General features: G+C 42.6%; 1 protein-coding gene and 1 long non-coding RNA gene across 4 annotated transcripts in view; one reads left to right on the plus strand and one right to left on the minus strand.

Annotated features, from left to right (window-relative positions):
* Positions 1 to 688: 688 nt before the first annotated feature.
* Positions 689 to 6,279, minus strand: LOC129636431 (uncharacterized). The gene is made up of 2 exons (XR_008706917.1): positions 5,962 to 6,279; positions 689 to 2,523 (listed from the first exon to the last, which is right to left on the minus strand). It is a non-coding gene; the product is annotated as an uncharacterized LOC129636431 (long non-coding RNA).
* Positions 6,280 to 6,377: 98 nt separating this feature from the next.
* The window catches only part of EDRF1 (erythroid differentiation regulatory factor 1), a 33,778-nt gene continuing 23,395 nt past the window's right edge, over positions 6,378 to 16,760 (plus strand). For 2 of the 3 annotated variants that reach the window (XM_055559805.1, XM_055559806.1), the window contains exons 1-8: positions 6,378 to 6,624; positions 8,115 to 8,323; positions 10,269 to 10,335; positions 10,948 to 11,073; positions 12,141 to 12,265; positions 12,504 to 12,660; positions 15,624 to 15,725; positions 15,995 to 16,116. In XM_055559805.1, the coding sequence (XP_055415780.1) occupies positions 6,517 to 6,624; positions 8,115 to 8,323; positions 10,269 to 10,335; positions 10,948 to 11,073; positions 12,141 to 12,265; positions 12,504 to 12,660; positions 15,624 to 15,725; positions 15,995 to 16,116 (1,016 nt within the window). In that variant the 5' untranslated portion in view covers positions 6,378 to 6,516. The remainder of the gene's footprint in view (positions 6,625 to 8,114; positions 8,324 to 10,268; positions 10,336 to 10,947; positions 11,074 to 12,140; positions 12,266 to 12,503; positions 12,661 to 15,623; positions 15,726 to 15,994; positions 16,117 to 16,760) is intronic. The other variant, XM_055559808.1, reaches the window with a different exon arrangement.

The raw sequence follows: 16,760 nt of genomic DNA on the forward strand, positions 1-16,760 counted from the left end.
ACCACCCAGATGCTAAGCTTGCCAAAATGTATCATTTTGGCCAAAAAAAGTGAGTGGTGGGGATGTTTGTGACTTCTGAGCAGGTGCTTCAGGAGCTAGTTGATGGTTCACCAATCTCTCTGTTTCTCTGCCACTCCCACTGGCAGAGCTCCGGTCCAGGTTGCTTCATCAGCCTGGGTCCTCGAGCAAAAACTACCTGGCCTATAGAAAGCATGTCCCAAACGTCACACGGGACGCCTCTACTAAATATTTGGGCATTCTCACCCCATTTTTTTTTTCACTGTTTATCTGAAATTTGTTTTATCTGGCATCCTTGGTTGTAAGTCACTGATGTTTGGGGATTGTTTGGTTTGGCTGCAAACCCAATTTTACTGGACTGGTACAGCAGCTGACCACAGCCCAAGGAAGGCCAACTGTGTCAACTTGTATATTAAATATATTAATAGTAAGGCTTTGTTGTTGTTATCCAGTTGCTAAGTCATGTTCGACTCTTTTGTGACCCCATAGACCATAGCCTGCCAGGCTCCTCTGTCCATGGGATTTCCCAGGGAAGAATACTGGAGTGGGGTGCCATTTCCTTCTCCAGGAGATCTTCCCCAGCCAGGGATCAAACCTTCATCTCCTGCATTGGCAAGTGGATTCTTTACCACTGAGCCACCAGGGAAGCCCATAATAGTAAGGTTTGTGAGTAAGTGATAGTCACTATCATGTCTGACTCTTTGTGACCCCATGGACTGTAGCCTGCCAGGCTCATCTGTCCTCTGAATTGTTTGCCCTTACTCTTCAGATTAAAAACAAACAAACAAACAAAACAGAAGCCATAGTTTTTCCTGTACCCCAGGGAATTATTTTAGGAGACTGCTGTTCTAAGGTGTGGTCTGCGGGGCAAGGTGGTCAGATGCTAGAAACTCACTAAAAACACATATTGCTCAGCACTGCCCTGGTGATACCATCTTAGAATCTGGAGACGGTAAAGGATCTGCTCACTTAAGTTCCTCAGGTGATTCTAAAGCAAATTAACATTCCACTGGCTGGTGTTTGCAATTTAACTTTTCTAGAGGCTAACAGTACTAGTGCTCAGAGACCTGGTCCTGCCTTTGCTATTTACACTAGCTTTGTACAATGTTCAGTGGGTCAATTCTATTCTCCTTTTTGGATGGCACTGCTCTCATCTAAAGAGGAATGAGACTGACTCAGACATCTCACATCCTCTTCCAGCTCAAAGTCCAGGAGTGGAAGTCAGAAAATCAGGGCCTTCCAAGGTCCAGGAGGCAACAGACACCGTGAGGCTGTGGAGGTGTAAGACACTAGGTCACGGAGGGGCCCTTGGCAAACAGAAGGACCCAAGCCCGTCTCAGTGCTCCCTGGAATCTTCCTGTGTAGGCGCAGCTGTTCAGGAATCCCTGGGGCCATAGGCATACCTGCCTCACGTATAACTGTAAAAACCTGGTGGAAGACTTCTAATTTTGCTTTGGTAAATACTGTGTCCCACAAGCAACTAAATGAGTTTATGATTGACTGACATGTCTCTGAAATCATCATATGGGCCGGGAGGATTTTTATAAGCAGAGAAAATCTAATGCACCAATTATTCTAGAATGGAATAAACTGTGTGAATACTAACTTTAGTAATTAAGGACATTGACACTGCAATACATTGGAGACACACATTCATTAACATTTTTAGCTTTTTTCTGCGAGATTATATATATCTTGGAGCCAACAAGGTTTTTATGTCTGAAACATTTCGATAAGCATTTTAAAAGCCTGTTGGCACCAGTCATTTGATCTGCATTAGCTTAAGGGCTAAAATGCTTTCATGGGCTGATGCTGCTCTGGTACTTGTAAAACAGAGATGATCAGACAGGACATTATCGAGGAGCTCAGTCAGCAAGGGAGGCAGATACAAATAAGTAATTTTTCTATAGGCTTCCCTAGTGGTTCAGTGGTATAGAGTCTGTCTGCCCTGGGTTGGGAAGATCCCCTGGAGGAGAAAATGGCAACCCACTCCAGTATTCTTGCCTGGAGAATTCCACAACAGAGGAGCCTGGTGGGCTACAGTTCATGGGGTTGCAAAGAGTTGGATACAACCTAGTGACTAAAGAAACGCCAAAAATAACAATTTTTCTGTAAAGGGGAAAGTGCCAGATAAAGCTGCATACAAGTTTCAGGAACAAACCCCATACGATAAGGAGAGGGAGCGAGGTGTCAGGAGAGACTTATTAGGGATGACACATGCGACGGAGAGTCTTTAGGAATAAATTAGCCAGGTGAAGAAGGGAAAGGTATTCCAGGCAAAGGAAAATCACCACCAGTCACAGATTTATGGGACAACTCGCTGAAGCAGCAACGTCTCTTAAGTGGTGATGGCATCAGGCACTGGGGAGGCAGGTAAACAGGTGAGAGTGCTGACTGGTTACAAGGTCCAGGATGCAGCTCCTGCAGGGCAGAGTGGGCCACAGAGGATGAAGCATACTTGGAGGAGCTGGCCGCTGGGGGCAGGGAAGGAGGGGAAGGCAGACACTGTGAAAACATAACAATGAATGTACATGTCTCAAAATGTCAAGTTCTAGAAGTTATGGTCCAGGTTTTCCCACATTATATTTCAATCACACACATTAAAAACGATAACTTAAACCCTAAGCACATAAACATTTTCGAAGCAGGAAAAGAAAATAATAAGCACTTAGAACTAGCCATCAGGGATCCTCCTCTTTTAGTACCTAAACCTCTCTAGTCCTGCCCTGTTAAGAGACCCCAGAAACCTAGTCCCTCCTCAGGTTTCCCTCCACAAACAGTTCCTGGGCATCCTCAGTTCCCCTAGCCCAAAGCCGGCTCTCACAATCCCCTCTGCTGCTGACTCGCTCTGTTTGATTCTTTGCCTTTTCACAGGCTGTTTCCAGCACATTTTCTCCCTAGGCATCATCAACAAGGGTTCAGGCACTTAGCTCTCAAGTACTTAGTTGCTCAGTCATGTCCGACTCTTTGCGACCCCATGGACTGAAGTCCGCTAAGCTCCTCTGTCCATGGGGATTCTCCAGGCAAGAATACTGGAGTGGGTAGCCTTTCCCTTAGGAGAAGGCAATGGCACCCCACTCCAGTACTTTTGCCTGGAAAATCCCATGGATGGAGGAGCCTGGTAGGCTACAGTTCATGGGGTCTCGAAGAGTCGGACACGACTGAGTGACTTCACTTTCTCCTTTCCCTTTCATTCATTGGAGAAGGAAATGGCAACCCACTCCCATGTTCTTGCCTGGAGAATCCCAGGGACGGGGAAGCCTGGTGGGCTGCCGTCTATGGGGTCACACAGAGTCGGACACAACTGAAGCGACTTAGCAGCAGCAGTCTTTCCCTTCTCCGGGGTAGTTTTCAAGAGGCATGCAATATACATGAGCCTTAAAGAAAGAATTACAGTTACCTCAGGAAATCCCTTCTTACAAACACAGAACTATATAATAAAACAACAGAATTTAAGGATCATTAGATGATAAATTAAGGCAATGGCAACCCACTCCAGTACTCTTGCCTGGCAAATCCCACGGACGGAGCAGCCTTGTGGGCTGCAGTCCACGGGGTCGCTAGGAGTCAAGACATGACTGAAGCGACTTAGCAGCAGCAGATGATAAATTATGTATGTATAAAAGCTTAATGAAATGATGTTTTACTATAAAATAATGCATAATAGGAAAGAAAAATAGGAAAATGAAGCTTTAAAGAATATTAAATCACTTCATTTTACCCCTCAGAGATACATTTTTATTGACATTGACACAAATAGATATGTTTGTAAAATCAAGATCTTATCACAGGTGTGCTTTAGATTCTTTTTCTCACTTAACATCATGCACAATTTTATAGTACAGGCACCTTTAACAGAGCCTTTGGAGCTTACATGTTCTTGAAAAATAAGTGAATTGTTGCACAAGTTAATGACATTATGTACCAAAAGTAGACTTAACGATTCTCCTAATGTTAAACATTTATAGTCAACTTGCTGCTGCTGCTGAGTCACGTCAGTCGTGTCTGACTCTGTGCGACCCTACAGATGGCAGCCCACCAGGCTCCCCCGTCCCTGGGATTCTCCGGGCAAAAACACTGGAGTGGGTTGCCATTTCCTTCTCCAATGCATGAAAGTGAAAAGTGAAAGGGAAGTCGCTCAGTCGTGTCTGACCCTCCGCGACCCCATGGACTGCAGCCTTCCAGGCTCCTCCATCCATGGGATTTTCCAGGCAAGAGTACTGGAGTGGGGTGCCATTGCCTTCTCCGACTTACTACAATGTAAAATAACAATGCATTACCTGCAAAAACACAAAGCAGTGACTGCATAATCCAAACAAAAAATTATAAATATCAAAACCAATACATGTTGATTTAAGCGTCTACAAAATGTACTATCGGAGAGGGCAACGGCACCCCACTCCAGTACTCTTGCCTGGAAAATCCCATGGATGGAGGAGTCTGGTAGGCTGCAGTCCATGGGGTCGCTATGAGTCAGAAACGACTGAGCGACTTCACTTTCATTTTTCACTTTCATGCATTGGAGAAGGAAATGGCAACCCACTCCAGTGTTCTTGCCCGGAGAATCCCAGGGATGGGGGAGCCTGGTGGGCTGCCGTCTGTGGGGTCGCACAGAGTCGGACACGACTGAAGCGACTTAGCAGCAGTAGCAGCAAAATGTACTATAAAATTCAGTTATATTTAATTCATAAAAACATTTTGTTATAATTGAAACAATTTGTAAATTGTTTGCTAACAGACACAAGGACTTCTAAATCTACAGATAGTGCCTTATCAGCTCCTGATGTGAATTACAAATTGAGACAAATAATTGCCAAGGCAAAACTAATTTTTTAAAACCACTTCCAACATTTTACTGCAAAATACAACAGACATTTTAAGGAAGGCTGTAGCTCCATTTAACTACATTTGATAGGATAGATATTGAGTGTTCCCTCATAGCTCAGTTGGTAAAGAATCTGCCCACAATGCAGGAGACCTGGGTTCAATTTCTGGGTTGGGAAGATCCCTAGAGGAGGAAACGGCAACCCACTCCAGTGTTCTCACCTGGAGAATCCCATGGACAACAGGAGCCTGGCAGGCTACAGTCCATGGGGTCGCAGAGTCAGACATGACTAAAGTGACTAAACCATTACCATATTGAGTGTTGGCTCAGAGGCTAAGAGGGCCCCTGCACCTTCAAACTTGGTTTTTCTGTTTCTCCACCTTTTTGCAGCTCAAGGCACTGGCATTATCTCCTGGGGGTCTGGTCGAGATTCCGAATCTCAGGCTCCTTCCAAACCAACTGAATCAGGATCTGCATGCCAACTAAAACCCCAGGTGTCTCCTGGGCCTTTTCAGGCTGGAGAAGGCCCTGAACCACTGCCATACCCTTTGCTAGATCCCTAGATCCTAAACGAAATCAGTCCTGAATATTCATTGGAAGGACTGATGGCTGAAACTCCCAATACTTTGGCCACCTGATGAGAAGAACTGACTCATTGGAAAAGACCCTGATGCTGAGAAAGATTGAATGTGGGAGGAGAAGGGGATGACAGAGGATGAGATGGTTTGGATGGCATCACCCACTGGACGGACATGAGTTTGAGTAGGCTCCGGGAGTTGGTGATGGGCAGGGAGGCCTGGCGTGCTGCAGTCCACGAGGTTGCAACGAGTCGCACACGACTGAGCGACTGAACAGAACTGAGGTCCCTGGGGCGCGATAAATAAGCGGGCTCTCCGTAAATGCTCCACTAAGTTACTAAGCAGCAAACTGCACCTTGGCGGGGGTAGGGGTCGGAGGAGCCACCTCCTTTGAAATCCATCTCTTCCCCTCAGCTAAGGCGGAGGGCCTCCTTTACGCCCGTCTCCCCGCACTCGGGCCCGCGAGGCCCATGCACGCATTGTGATGCGCGGAGAGGACGCCAAGTCCAGAAGGGCTTGACTCTGTGGACAGCCCCTCACCTGGGCACGTCTTTTCCTTCCTGGGTCTGCGAGCCCGCCGGGAAGCCGAGGGGTGGGGCGCGCTGGAAGCTGGGGAGGTAAGAGGGCTACCGCTACACTGCTTTACGTAACAGGAGGCGCTGGTTACACCTACGGCAGCTTTTCCCCGCCCAAACGCAGAGACGGACTGGGGAGACCGCGACTCTACCCCGAGCCCAAGTCCCAAGGACTGTTTGCCAACAAAGAGGACCGCCGTGCAAGGGGCGGAGCCTGGGAGTCAGATTACCGCGAGACCTAGTTTCCGAAGAGCCTTTGACAGGCGCAGGCGCACTACAGTTCCCGCCCCCCACCCCTACCGCCTCCGCGAAGGTGGCTGCCACCGGGGGAGGCGGGGCCGGGCCTCTGGCACAAAGCTCGCGAGATTTGAACGCGTCCGCTCTCGTTCTTCCTGTCAGAGGCCGGAAGTGCGGGGCCTCGCTAGCGCTTGCTCCGCTGTTTGCGGCGGCGCCGCTGGGCCCCAGGTATCCGTCTCGGCTCCTCGGGTCGAGCTTCGCCTGGCCTCCCCGGCACGAGGTGATGGCGGACTCTAAGGAGGCCGGGGCCGAGGCTCCGCCGGCCGGGGCCGCTGCTCGGGGAGGGCTCAGCCTCCTGTCGCAAGGGGAGTCTGAGGAACCTTCTGCACAGGTGAGTCCTCCGTGGGGGCGGGACCTGCAGGGCTCCCGCGGGTGGCTGTGGGTCGGCTCGGCCCGGGAGGGATGTCATGGTGCCCGGCGGCTGGTGGAGCCTTCTCCACGCCTCCCCGACGGGCCCCCTGAGGAAAGAAAGTCCGTGTGCCTGTGGACAGGTACTCAGGTATTCACCATGCAAGTCATTCCGACGAGCCCCTTGAGGAAGCAAAGTCCGTGTGCCTCTGGACAGGTACTCAGGTATTTACCATGTAAGTCTTCCCTACGGGCCTCCTGAGGAAACAAAGTCCGTGTGCCTGTCGACTCATATATTTACCATGCAAGTCATGCGTGTCAAAAGCGACCCTGGCTTCCCAGTCCATGCCAGCCCACAGGTGAGTTTGACACGATCCCTTCTCTCGAGGAGCGCAGGTAGGAATCAGTTCAGTTCAGCCGCTCAGTCGTGTCCGACTCTTTGCGACCCCATGGACTGCAGCACGCCAGGCCTTCCTGTCCATCACCACCTCCCGGAGTTTGCTCAGACTCACGTCCATGGAGTTGGTGATGTCATCCAACCACCTCATCCTCAGTCGTCCCCTTCTCCTCCCACCTTCAGTCTTTCCCAGCATCAGGGTCTTTTCTAGTGAGTCAGTTCTTCTCATCAGATGGCCAGAGTATTGGAGTTTCAGCTTCAGCATCAGTCCTTCCAATGAATATTCAGAACTGATTTCCTTTGGGATGGACTGGTTGGATCTCCTTGCAGTCCCAAGGGACTCTTGAGAGTCTTCTTCAACACCACGAGTGGCTCCAAAACTGACCCAGCCTTGCAGAGCTGGAGGAGGACAGAGAGTGTGCTCACTGAGATGGGACTGAGCTAGTATTTGAAGGGCGCAAACTGTTTGCCTGGCTGAAAAGGGACTGTGTGAGAGAAGGTTGGAAGAGTTAACTCAGACCCTGAGCCTTCTTGGAGGTATGCAGGTGAAATCTGCAGATCCCCCAGTGACTTGCCTTGATGTGAAGTTAGACATTCAGAGTATTTGTGTAGTAGACTGACCAATGAATTACTAAACACTTATAAACGAAGAAGGCCCAGGTATTACCACAAACCACTTCCTAAATGATGCATGCTATTGAAATTAAAATACATGTTTAATATTGAACAGAGGTTTTATTACACTTTGCGTTTAGTTACTGTGGTACTGTTTACTCCCTGGTTTCTGCTTCTGCCCTTATGAATGTTTTAAAAGACAGTTTGAATGGCCTGTTTCCTAGCTAATAACCATAACCATAATACTCCTTGACTCATCTTTTCTCTTTGAATTTATGTGAAAAAGAGCTAAGTAAATTGTACAAATTTATGCTCCCATTTATCAACTGCTGCTAGTAACATGTAGCATATTCTTGTAGGCCTGATGTGGTAGGGTTTTTCAATTATTATTATTAAGATGGGATTTTTTTTTTTTAATTCCTAGTAATGTACATTAAAGTTTCATTTAACATGTTAATCAGGGATCAGCTTTATTTCTCGGAGGCAATGAAGTGAAGAGCCGAGCTGTGGTGAAATACTCTTCTGCCCCTCCTCGGACGGCATTTGCACGCCTCGAAGAGAAAACAGACTTAAAACTCCCACCTGCCAACTGGTTACGAGAGAGTGCCAAGCTAGGACCGGCAGGAACTACCATTCTTGGCAATAGTAGGAAAAGCAAGCCATTTTCCAGGTAGATATTAATTAATAACATTTTTACCTGTTCCTCAACCCTCCACCTTAAAACTCTTAAGACTTGCTTTTCAGCGTAATTTATAATGCTCATCAACATGCCAAGACTTCGCTTTAGAAAAAGATTATATTTGACTTTCATTGTGCTTTTTCACAATGATAGGATTCTGTTAAAATATGAAGATATCAATTGCATATGCTTCCTTCAAGTCTGCATCGTTATTAACAAAGATGAATTTTGACCACTAAAATTCAATTAACTAGTTTCATTTTAGCCAGTTTTCATACCTTTTGATTATGTGAATATTGAGTCTCAGGGGGAAAACCCTTAAAACTGCCTAACCTGTTCTGTGGAATTTTTCATTAAATGGTGGTCGATTGTCTGGTCTGAAACAACAGTGATGTAAAAACACAGCATGTTTAGATATATACCCTTGACTTTGACAGTTGCTGGAAATTCTGCTGGTGGTATTTAAGGTTGAGAAAGAGGCCTGGGTCTTACAGAGAAGAATGTACTGATGTCCATATTCTTGTTGACCTTTTAATGTGGGGGCTTCCCTTTCTCCCTCTCGGTGATTGAACCTAAAGTACTTCCACATAACATACAGCAGGAGCCATAAATATAGTAATACCTTACGTGCCAGGGATTTGGAAATTATCCTGATGCCTCAGGAGGTAAAAGTTAATGTTTGCAAAATGTTGCTTGTATGTAGCATTATTTATACTAGCAAAAAAATTGCAAATAGTTCGCTGTCTTCTTTTAGAAAAATGGCTTAATAAAGCAGAATTAAATGTTATAAAGTGATTTGGCTGATAATTATATTGACAGTGTACAGACACTGCTGAGTACTTTATGTGCTTATCTTGTTTCATTCTGTCAACAACCTTTTGAATTTGGTGCTGTTAACTTTCCTTCAGAAAAGTGAGGCTTGGAAAGGTTAAGAACTTGCCTAGCCCATGTGGTAAATCATCAGCATACTTTGAAGTGAGGCAGTCCTAAATGAGTGTTCTGACTCTGCCACCTCCTCACTGAAAAACGGTGACGGCAGCTGCTTTTCACACTTGCAGATTATAGATGTGCCTCACGTGGTACCTGGCACACGTTTGGTGCTCAGTGAGCTATTTTTTCTCCTTCTGGTTGAATTGGTGTTGTGTGCATTTTTTTCTCATACATTTTTTAAAAACGGTACTAGTGTATATCACTGGGAACATGATCCCAGAGACAAAAATCCTTATAAATGTTTCTGCTGTTGTTTTTCTTGTCTCCCCATCTAAAAAGAATAACTCAAACTGACTGTTTTCCATTGCATATTTTTTTAGATTTCATGACTACAAAAATAAAAATGATTGTAATTGTTTTTATTCTAAATATTTTCTATTATTGCTTCTATTACTGTTGTATTTCTGTCTTGTATCAAATTTAAGGTGCCATTGATTTTAAGTTGTCCCATTATTTTTATTTGTTTTAACAAAATTTTAAAAAATACGGTTGGCTTATAATGTGTTGGTTTCTGGTGTACAGTAGTGATTCAGTTATATGTAGATATACATATATGTATATTCTTTTTCATATTCTTTTCCATTCTGGTTTATCATAGAGTATTGAATATAGTCCCTTGTGCTATACAGTAGGACCTTGTTGTTTATCCATCCTGTATATAATAGTTTGTATCTGTTAATCCTAAACTTCAGTCTGTCCCTCCCCAACTGCACTCCTTCATGGCAACCACAAGTCTTGTTTTCTATATCTGTTAAGTGACCCCATTATTTTATGTACCACTAAGAAGGAAAAACTAGCCAACTGTAATGGTGATAGGCATACTGTTTTCAGAGATGTCAAAGTGTGGAAAATGTGTATCCAAGAAGTGCTGAAATATAATATTCTGTTACAACACCACCTGCCCCACCATGAACGTGATTTTTGTGGCCTTTGTTTTCTCCATTAGTTTTGGGATGGCATACGACTTTATTGATTCAGTGGGAAATGATGTGGATGTTGTCTCTGACTCTGAAGTAAGTATCCTCTTTGTGACTATAATTGGGATGTTTGTGCTGGGGATTTATAGCCTGCTCTTTTCTGCAGCCTGGAAAAATTATTGATGAAATAAGCTACAACTGTCTGATTATTGAACACCTTTTTTATTAAAGTAACATTGCATCACTCCTCAAAGAGGAGGAACAACTCGCAAAATACTGGCAGTGGTATTGATGGCTGTATTTTAATGATAGCAGTTACAGTGTTGGGTTATGTAATGTTGCTGGTTGAAAATTAGATACGATACTTGTAGTAAAATCTGTTGATGCTTAGTTGGCCAGTTTTTTCTGAGATGCTAAAAGCTTGGGTCACTGCAACAGTGTGACCTGTATATACTTTATGAAATTCCATCATGTAAAAGTAAATCTTTGTCATTGACATTAACACACGGAGACTGGTTAAGTGTGGGTGATTCTGGTTTTAAGCTCTGTCTTCCATGGGTTTGTAGGTAGTTCCTTAAGGTACAGTTTGTATGAACTTAAGGAAATAAGGTTTATTATGCTTTAAAACTGAGTGAAGTTAAATTTGAAAGATTCCAGATCATACCGCAAACGTGTTTCTAAACTGTTTTTCCTTTTGTATTTTTTAAGAACATAAAAAAGCTTCTGAAGATTCCCTACAGCAAATCACACGTGAGCATGGCTGTGCACCGCATAGGAAGGACTCTCTTGTTAGACGAGTTAGATATCCAGGAACTCTTTATGAGATCATCTCAGGTAATTCTTGAGAAATAACAAGAAAAGCACTGTTTTAACAACTTATGGGCACTAGAAATGTGATTTTGTTTCAAAGAAAGGAGAAAGTGAAAACGTGGTTGAGTGCTTCAACCAAGAAATGAAAAGTTTAACTGAAGATTAAAAAGCTTTAATAAAGAAAAAGGTAGAAAAGAGAACAGTAGAGAAACTTATTTTATTGATACCAGTAGCCAGAATTCTTATAAGTAAAAGGGTGAAGTGAAGAAAGTTATGAAAAATACGAAGTTTAAGGGACTGGTTAAATTTTTGAAAAATCCTTTCATGTCTGTATTAAAGAGATTGTCATGAAACATGGCTGCTAGGAAATGTGAAAAATGTTTAGCGAATTATTCCTCTGAATATATAGTTACGTCAGAATTAACTGGTTCTCTTTAAGCAGAGCTTCTCAAATTGTGTGTGGTAAATGACTGTTGTCTTGCACCATTTTTTGGTGGTGGTGGTTTAGTTGCTCAGTCGTGTCTGACTCTTGGACCCCATGGACTGTAGCCCACCAGGCTCCTCTGTCCATTTGGATTCTCCAGGCAAGAATACTGGAGTGGGTTGCCATTTCCTTCTCCAGGGGATCTTCCCCACCCAGGAATTGAACCCAGGTCTCCTGCATCGCAGGTGGATTCTTTACTAACTGAACTACGAGGGGAGTCACCATTATTTTGTAAAATGTAATAATGCTGCAGCTTCTGAAAGCTGACTCTACATTTCTGTATTTACCTTGTTGTTACAAATAGTTCTTGATTGCAAATAGTTCATGGTCTTGCCACTCACTCCCATAGGCGACTCTTAAAGAATATTCTTGCAATGCTTTGATAAAGGAAAAGAAGTTACAGTGATTTAAACTGACATTTATAGTAAATGTTTTTCTATTTGTAAAGATCACAGTTCAGTTCAGTCTGTATGTGTTAGCCACTGGGCAAGGTCTTAAGAATCACAGCCCTGCTTCCTTGCAGCTTATAAACACACAGATAATTTTAATGCTTTGTGCATAGTGGGACTTATCCCAGGCACTAATTATCAATTTCTTATGTTACCAGACTGGTGATTGGACATGGTTAAAAGAGTTCTATCAAAGACTTATTGATCAGAAATGGCAGAGGAAGAAAAAAAGCAAAGAACACTGGTATCAGAAGGCTATTCTTTCGAAGTTTTTGTATTACAGGTACTTAGCTATTTGTTTATTTTCATTTGAAGAGAAAAAATGAGATTATGATATAAAACTTAATTTGAAGCCAGTAAAGGTAATTTTTTGGCTACTGTTATTGTGACATTTGCCTGTATTCCTTTTTTTAATGAGATTTATGCTTGGTTATAGAATCTAGTTTTTTAAAACTGGTGGGCTGTTACATAAAGGTAGCTTAAGTAACAATGTGGGTTTTTTTTGCTTCTGATTTGGCCAGTATCAATGGCGATGGAGCTGCTCAGCCTGTCCCGTCTGCCACAGAACAGCAGGAGTCGTCCAGCTCTGATCAGACCAATGATTCAGATGGGGCTTCATGGCCTGCCCCCTTTGAAATGCCTTCTTCAGTCTCTGAAGATCCCAGTGCTTCCAGTCAGGTTAGACATTGCTTAGATGCTAATTCAGCAAAATCATTTAAGGAGACAAAGCCAATTATCCTATCAATAAAAAATAGAGAAATAGTAGTAAAAAATATTCTATCAATTTATGTCTTCACAGGTACAAAAAGTCCTTTTTTTAGTTTTTCAGTATGGAATTTACAAGGGTTATTATGGATGGATAGATCAGATTTTTTTCAAGAAATAATTCAAAGATATTTTTTAAAGTTTTACCACATTTAAAATAGCTTATTAATATGTTTATCAATACTGATTTATCTCCTCATAGTCATAAGGAGATATAGTGTATTTAAACTGTGGAAATATTAAGTGCCTTTCAGATATTGAGACTCACAGGCCTGTTTGTAATTTAAATACTAGCCTTCTACCTTAACTTTCAGTTGGATTTGTTAGTTCTGAAATAGCTCTGCACATTTTCTCAGTGGAGTTGCTAAGACTTAACCTACATTAACGTTATAAAGCTTTTAGAAAGAAGAGAGAATGGACTGTGACCTCTTTTATCTCTTATATTTTTGGTTTCTTCTTACTATTCATTTGTTTTTGTCCTTATTGTGTCTGTCAAGTAACTCCATAGATGTAAATGGTGCATGTTTATTTTTAGGAAAATTGACAAGCTTGAGGTAACTTGGTAAATTGCATTTCTCCTCTGACTGTGTGCTCTCACACACTGAAAGTTCATTATTAGATTGTTTCTGTCCTCGCAAATTATAAGGTCATAGGAGACAAAATACCTTTAACCTGATTTTGGTTTAGTAGGTTTTCAGATAGAGATGCCTCACTGAACTGTGTAGTGAACTTAATTTTTTTCCAGAGTTGGGAACACTGTAAGGAAGCGTAAGGGAGTAATTAGCATCCAAGTCCACATAGTGATAACCCAGGAGGTAGGGAAGTTATTAACATAGAAATTGGAAGGGACATGTGTGCTGGGTGCTGGCAGGGTTCTATGTCATGACTTGGGTGGTGGTTACATGGATAATTTGTTTTCTAATTAGTCATTATACTGTATTCTGTATAATTTATGTACTTTTCTGTATTTGATTATATGGTTAGACAGCATCACCGACTCAATGGACATGAATTTAAGCAAACTCTGGGAGATAGTGGAGGACTGAGGAGTCTGGTGAGCTATAGTCCATGGGCTCACAAAGAGTTAGACATGACTTAGCGACTGGCCAACAGCAAAATATGTGATTATACTTTACTTAAGGAGTTTTTAAAAAATTATTTAGTATTCCTTAACTTCAAAACACACACATTATAAAAAGACCACATAATGAAAATTCTAGTCCTGCTGCCCATCTCCCCTGTATCAGCCTTATCATTCTGTCCTTTAAAGGTTACTTTGAAAAACTTTGGAGGCTTTTGAGAATCTATAGATTTGCCTGTGGAAGAAGTGACCTGGAATCTATTTAATGCTTCTTATGCCACATACTTTATGCCATGTATGGGGTGTGTATTTTTCATCCTTTTAGCTGCATATGTATTATGTTGATGGTATCGTTTTACAAATAAGTAAATAAAGCTCATAAAAAGTAGATGTTTGTCTGTGGTCACACAGCTGGTGAAGTTCAAGCTAGGGTTTAAACCGTGGTCTTTCTGATCAGAGGCCTGTTCTCACAGCAGTACTCCACTGTGTCTGTATATTCCACACGTTTAGACTGCCCTATGAGAAGTCAGGTTGTCTGGGCAATGGCATATCCCTAAGCAGAGCTACCCTGCCTACAAATACTCTTTTACAGAATGGTTTCTGTGACATATATAAATCTCTAAACTTCAATTCATGAATTCTTGCTCCCAAGACTAAATCGGCAAGTTTGAGGCCCATGTTAAGCAATAATAGAGTTTAAGTAGTTCTCTGGTCTGGCCTTGGAGCCATACTTTTATTAAGAACACTATAACCTAGAAACCTATAAATCCTACTAAAGCAATGCGTGGCAAATATAATTTTGGGAATTGATCCACAGGTCGATAACTTGTCTGTATAAATAAATAAAACTGTACATGTTTGAAATTCTTTAAGGACCTTTGCAAAGAAGACATGCAAAAGCACTGGGGATCTCCCACTGCTTACCTCATATCTACTTTCTTTGAAAACTGATGCTAAGCTTATTAGCACACAAATAGGAATAGGCAACACACATATATGCTCACAGGTACACACACATATGCTTGCTCGTCTTGGTTTAGTGTTTCTTAATGGTTTTTAATGGCAGCTGCCCTAATGGTTGGAAAATCAGTGGACTGCCTTTACTACATCAAAGGTTCCTCTTCCTATGTGTTTTCCAAAATATATTCCACAGATAATTATAAGAATAATAAGAATAATCTGTAATAAGAATAAAAAGTGTTACAAGAGCAAATAAATTTGGGACTAATGGATTATATAGAGGTCATGTAGGTTATTCCAGTGCAGGACCTCTCAGGAGCCTTTTATGGTAATAAGCTTTGTTACTCTCCAAAAGCAAATCCTTGTAAACAGTGTTTTTCAGATCTGACTCTGGGAATTTTCCACCAAGTACCCCAGAGACTAGACTTCTGTGAAAAACACATTAGAAACTGAGGACTGTTCTGATGACCAGTGTCACAAAAATATGGCTGAGGTTTCTTAGGAAATTTTTAATCCAGTAGCGATGGAATAGGCTTTGAAAGAGCAGTCCTGTTCAGTGCACCCCAAAAAAGAGGAAAAAAAAGCTTGGAAAGCTTAAAATAAATCTTTAGTCTTGATTTGAGTAAGATCTGAATGTGTTTAGCTTATTATAGTGACTGACAATTAGGAACTGAGGTATGCACCCCGTGAGGAGAGGTAATGATTCATATCAGCTGTAATTTACAAGAGCAGGTTTGAGCTGTATGCCTTGATGTGTGGGTGATACTCTTTAACAGTAGGCCATCTGTAAGAAGTTACGACAGCAGAATCACTCCTGTCCTTGCACTTTTCACAGGGAAGTGAGCCTCTTGAACCCTCATACATAGTGGGGCATGTGGCCTCAGCGCCTAAAGAACAAAACCTGACTCCTTTATTCAATGACGGGGAGAACAGTCAGGTATGCTCTCTGTGGGGTCCAAGTCGAGACACCACATCCCCAGTCTACTTCGTCATCTAAGAGCTAGTCTTAAATTGGAATTCATAGGGGAAAAAAAATCCACTTGATCCTAAAAATCTCTTCCTAAGCATCTCTGTGATCTTCTAGCTCTGTGGCTTCATTTATCTTTTCTTTGTCTTTTCCTTCTTCTAGTCTTTTTGTGGCTCATGGGGGGAGATTATAGATCCCCTGTTTATTATATAATCTTTCTATTTTATTTCAAATCAAAGGGTCTTAAAAATGATTTTGTTCGGAATATTTTATGGACGTTTGAAGACATACACATGTTAGTTGGCTCCAACATGCCTATCTTTGGAGGCGGCCGATATCCAGCAGTCAGCTTACGTCTCAGGTAACTAGACTTACGTTCCTTTAGAATCGTGTTCCAATTTGCTTTCACCTGCTTATTTTGGCATCCTTTCCTTTTTCTAGGTTTTTTTTTTTTTTTTTTTTTCCACTTCCCTCCTTCCTCCACCAGTTGAAATGGCCACAGTACGGAAGGAGTGTTTCAGCAAGTGCTGAAAACCCTGTGGCTGGCTTTTCACTCTAGTCCTTGGTAGTGGAGTCAGAGACCTGCTGTACTGACTGAGTCTTAGGTCTGAATCTACAACTTGTGAGAATAGAGTACAGTTTATTTAACCAGTTAAGGTGGTTTACCAGCTTCCTGTTAACTGCTTGTAAGCATTTTTTAATGTTCCAGTTGTACGTGTTCACATCGTCCATCCTGTATGAGTTCTGACTTGGGTGGTGTGATGTGTGCTGGTCAGTCTTCACTGCAGGTTGTATGAGGACCGTGCAGTAGGCTCCCAGTCATCTGTGTCGTTATTCCTCCTTTTGCTCCTGAAAGCTCTTATGGACACCCATTAGGAGTCCAAGCAAAGCTTATGGGAAGATGTGAAGCACAACGTACCCCATGAGCTGCGTATGCATGTCTCATCAGAAGAGAAGCATAAATGGCATTCTCCAACTAGGGAGAACAGATTAAAACATTCTAAT

The sequence above is a fragment of the Bubalus kerabau genome, chromosome 22 (assembly GCF_029407905.1).
Source record: "Bubalus kerabau isolate K-KA32 ecotype Philippines breed swamp buffalo chromosome 22, PCC_UOA_SB_1v2, whole genome shotgun sequence".
Classification (NCBI taxonomy): domain Eukaryota; kingdom Metazoa; phylum Chordata; class Mammalia; order Artiodactyla; family Bovidae; genus Bubalus; species Bubalus kerabau.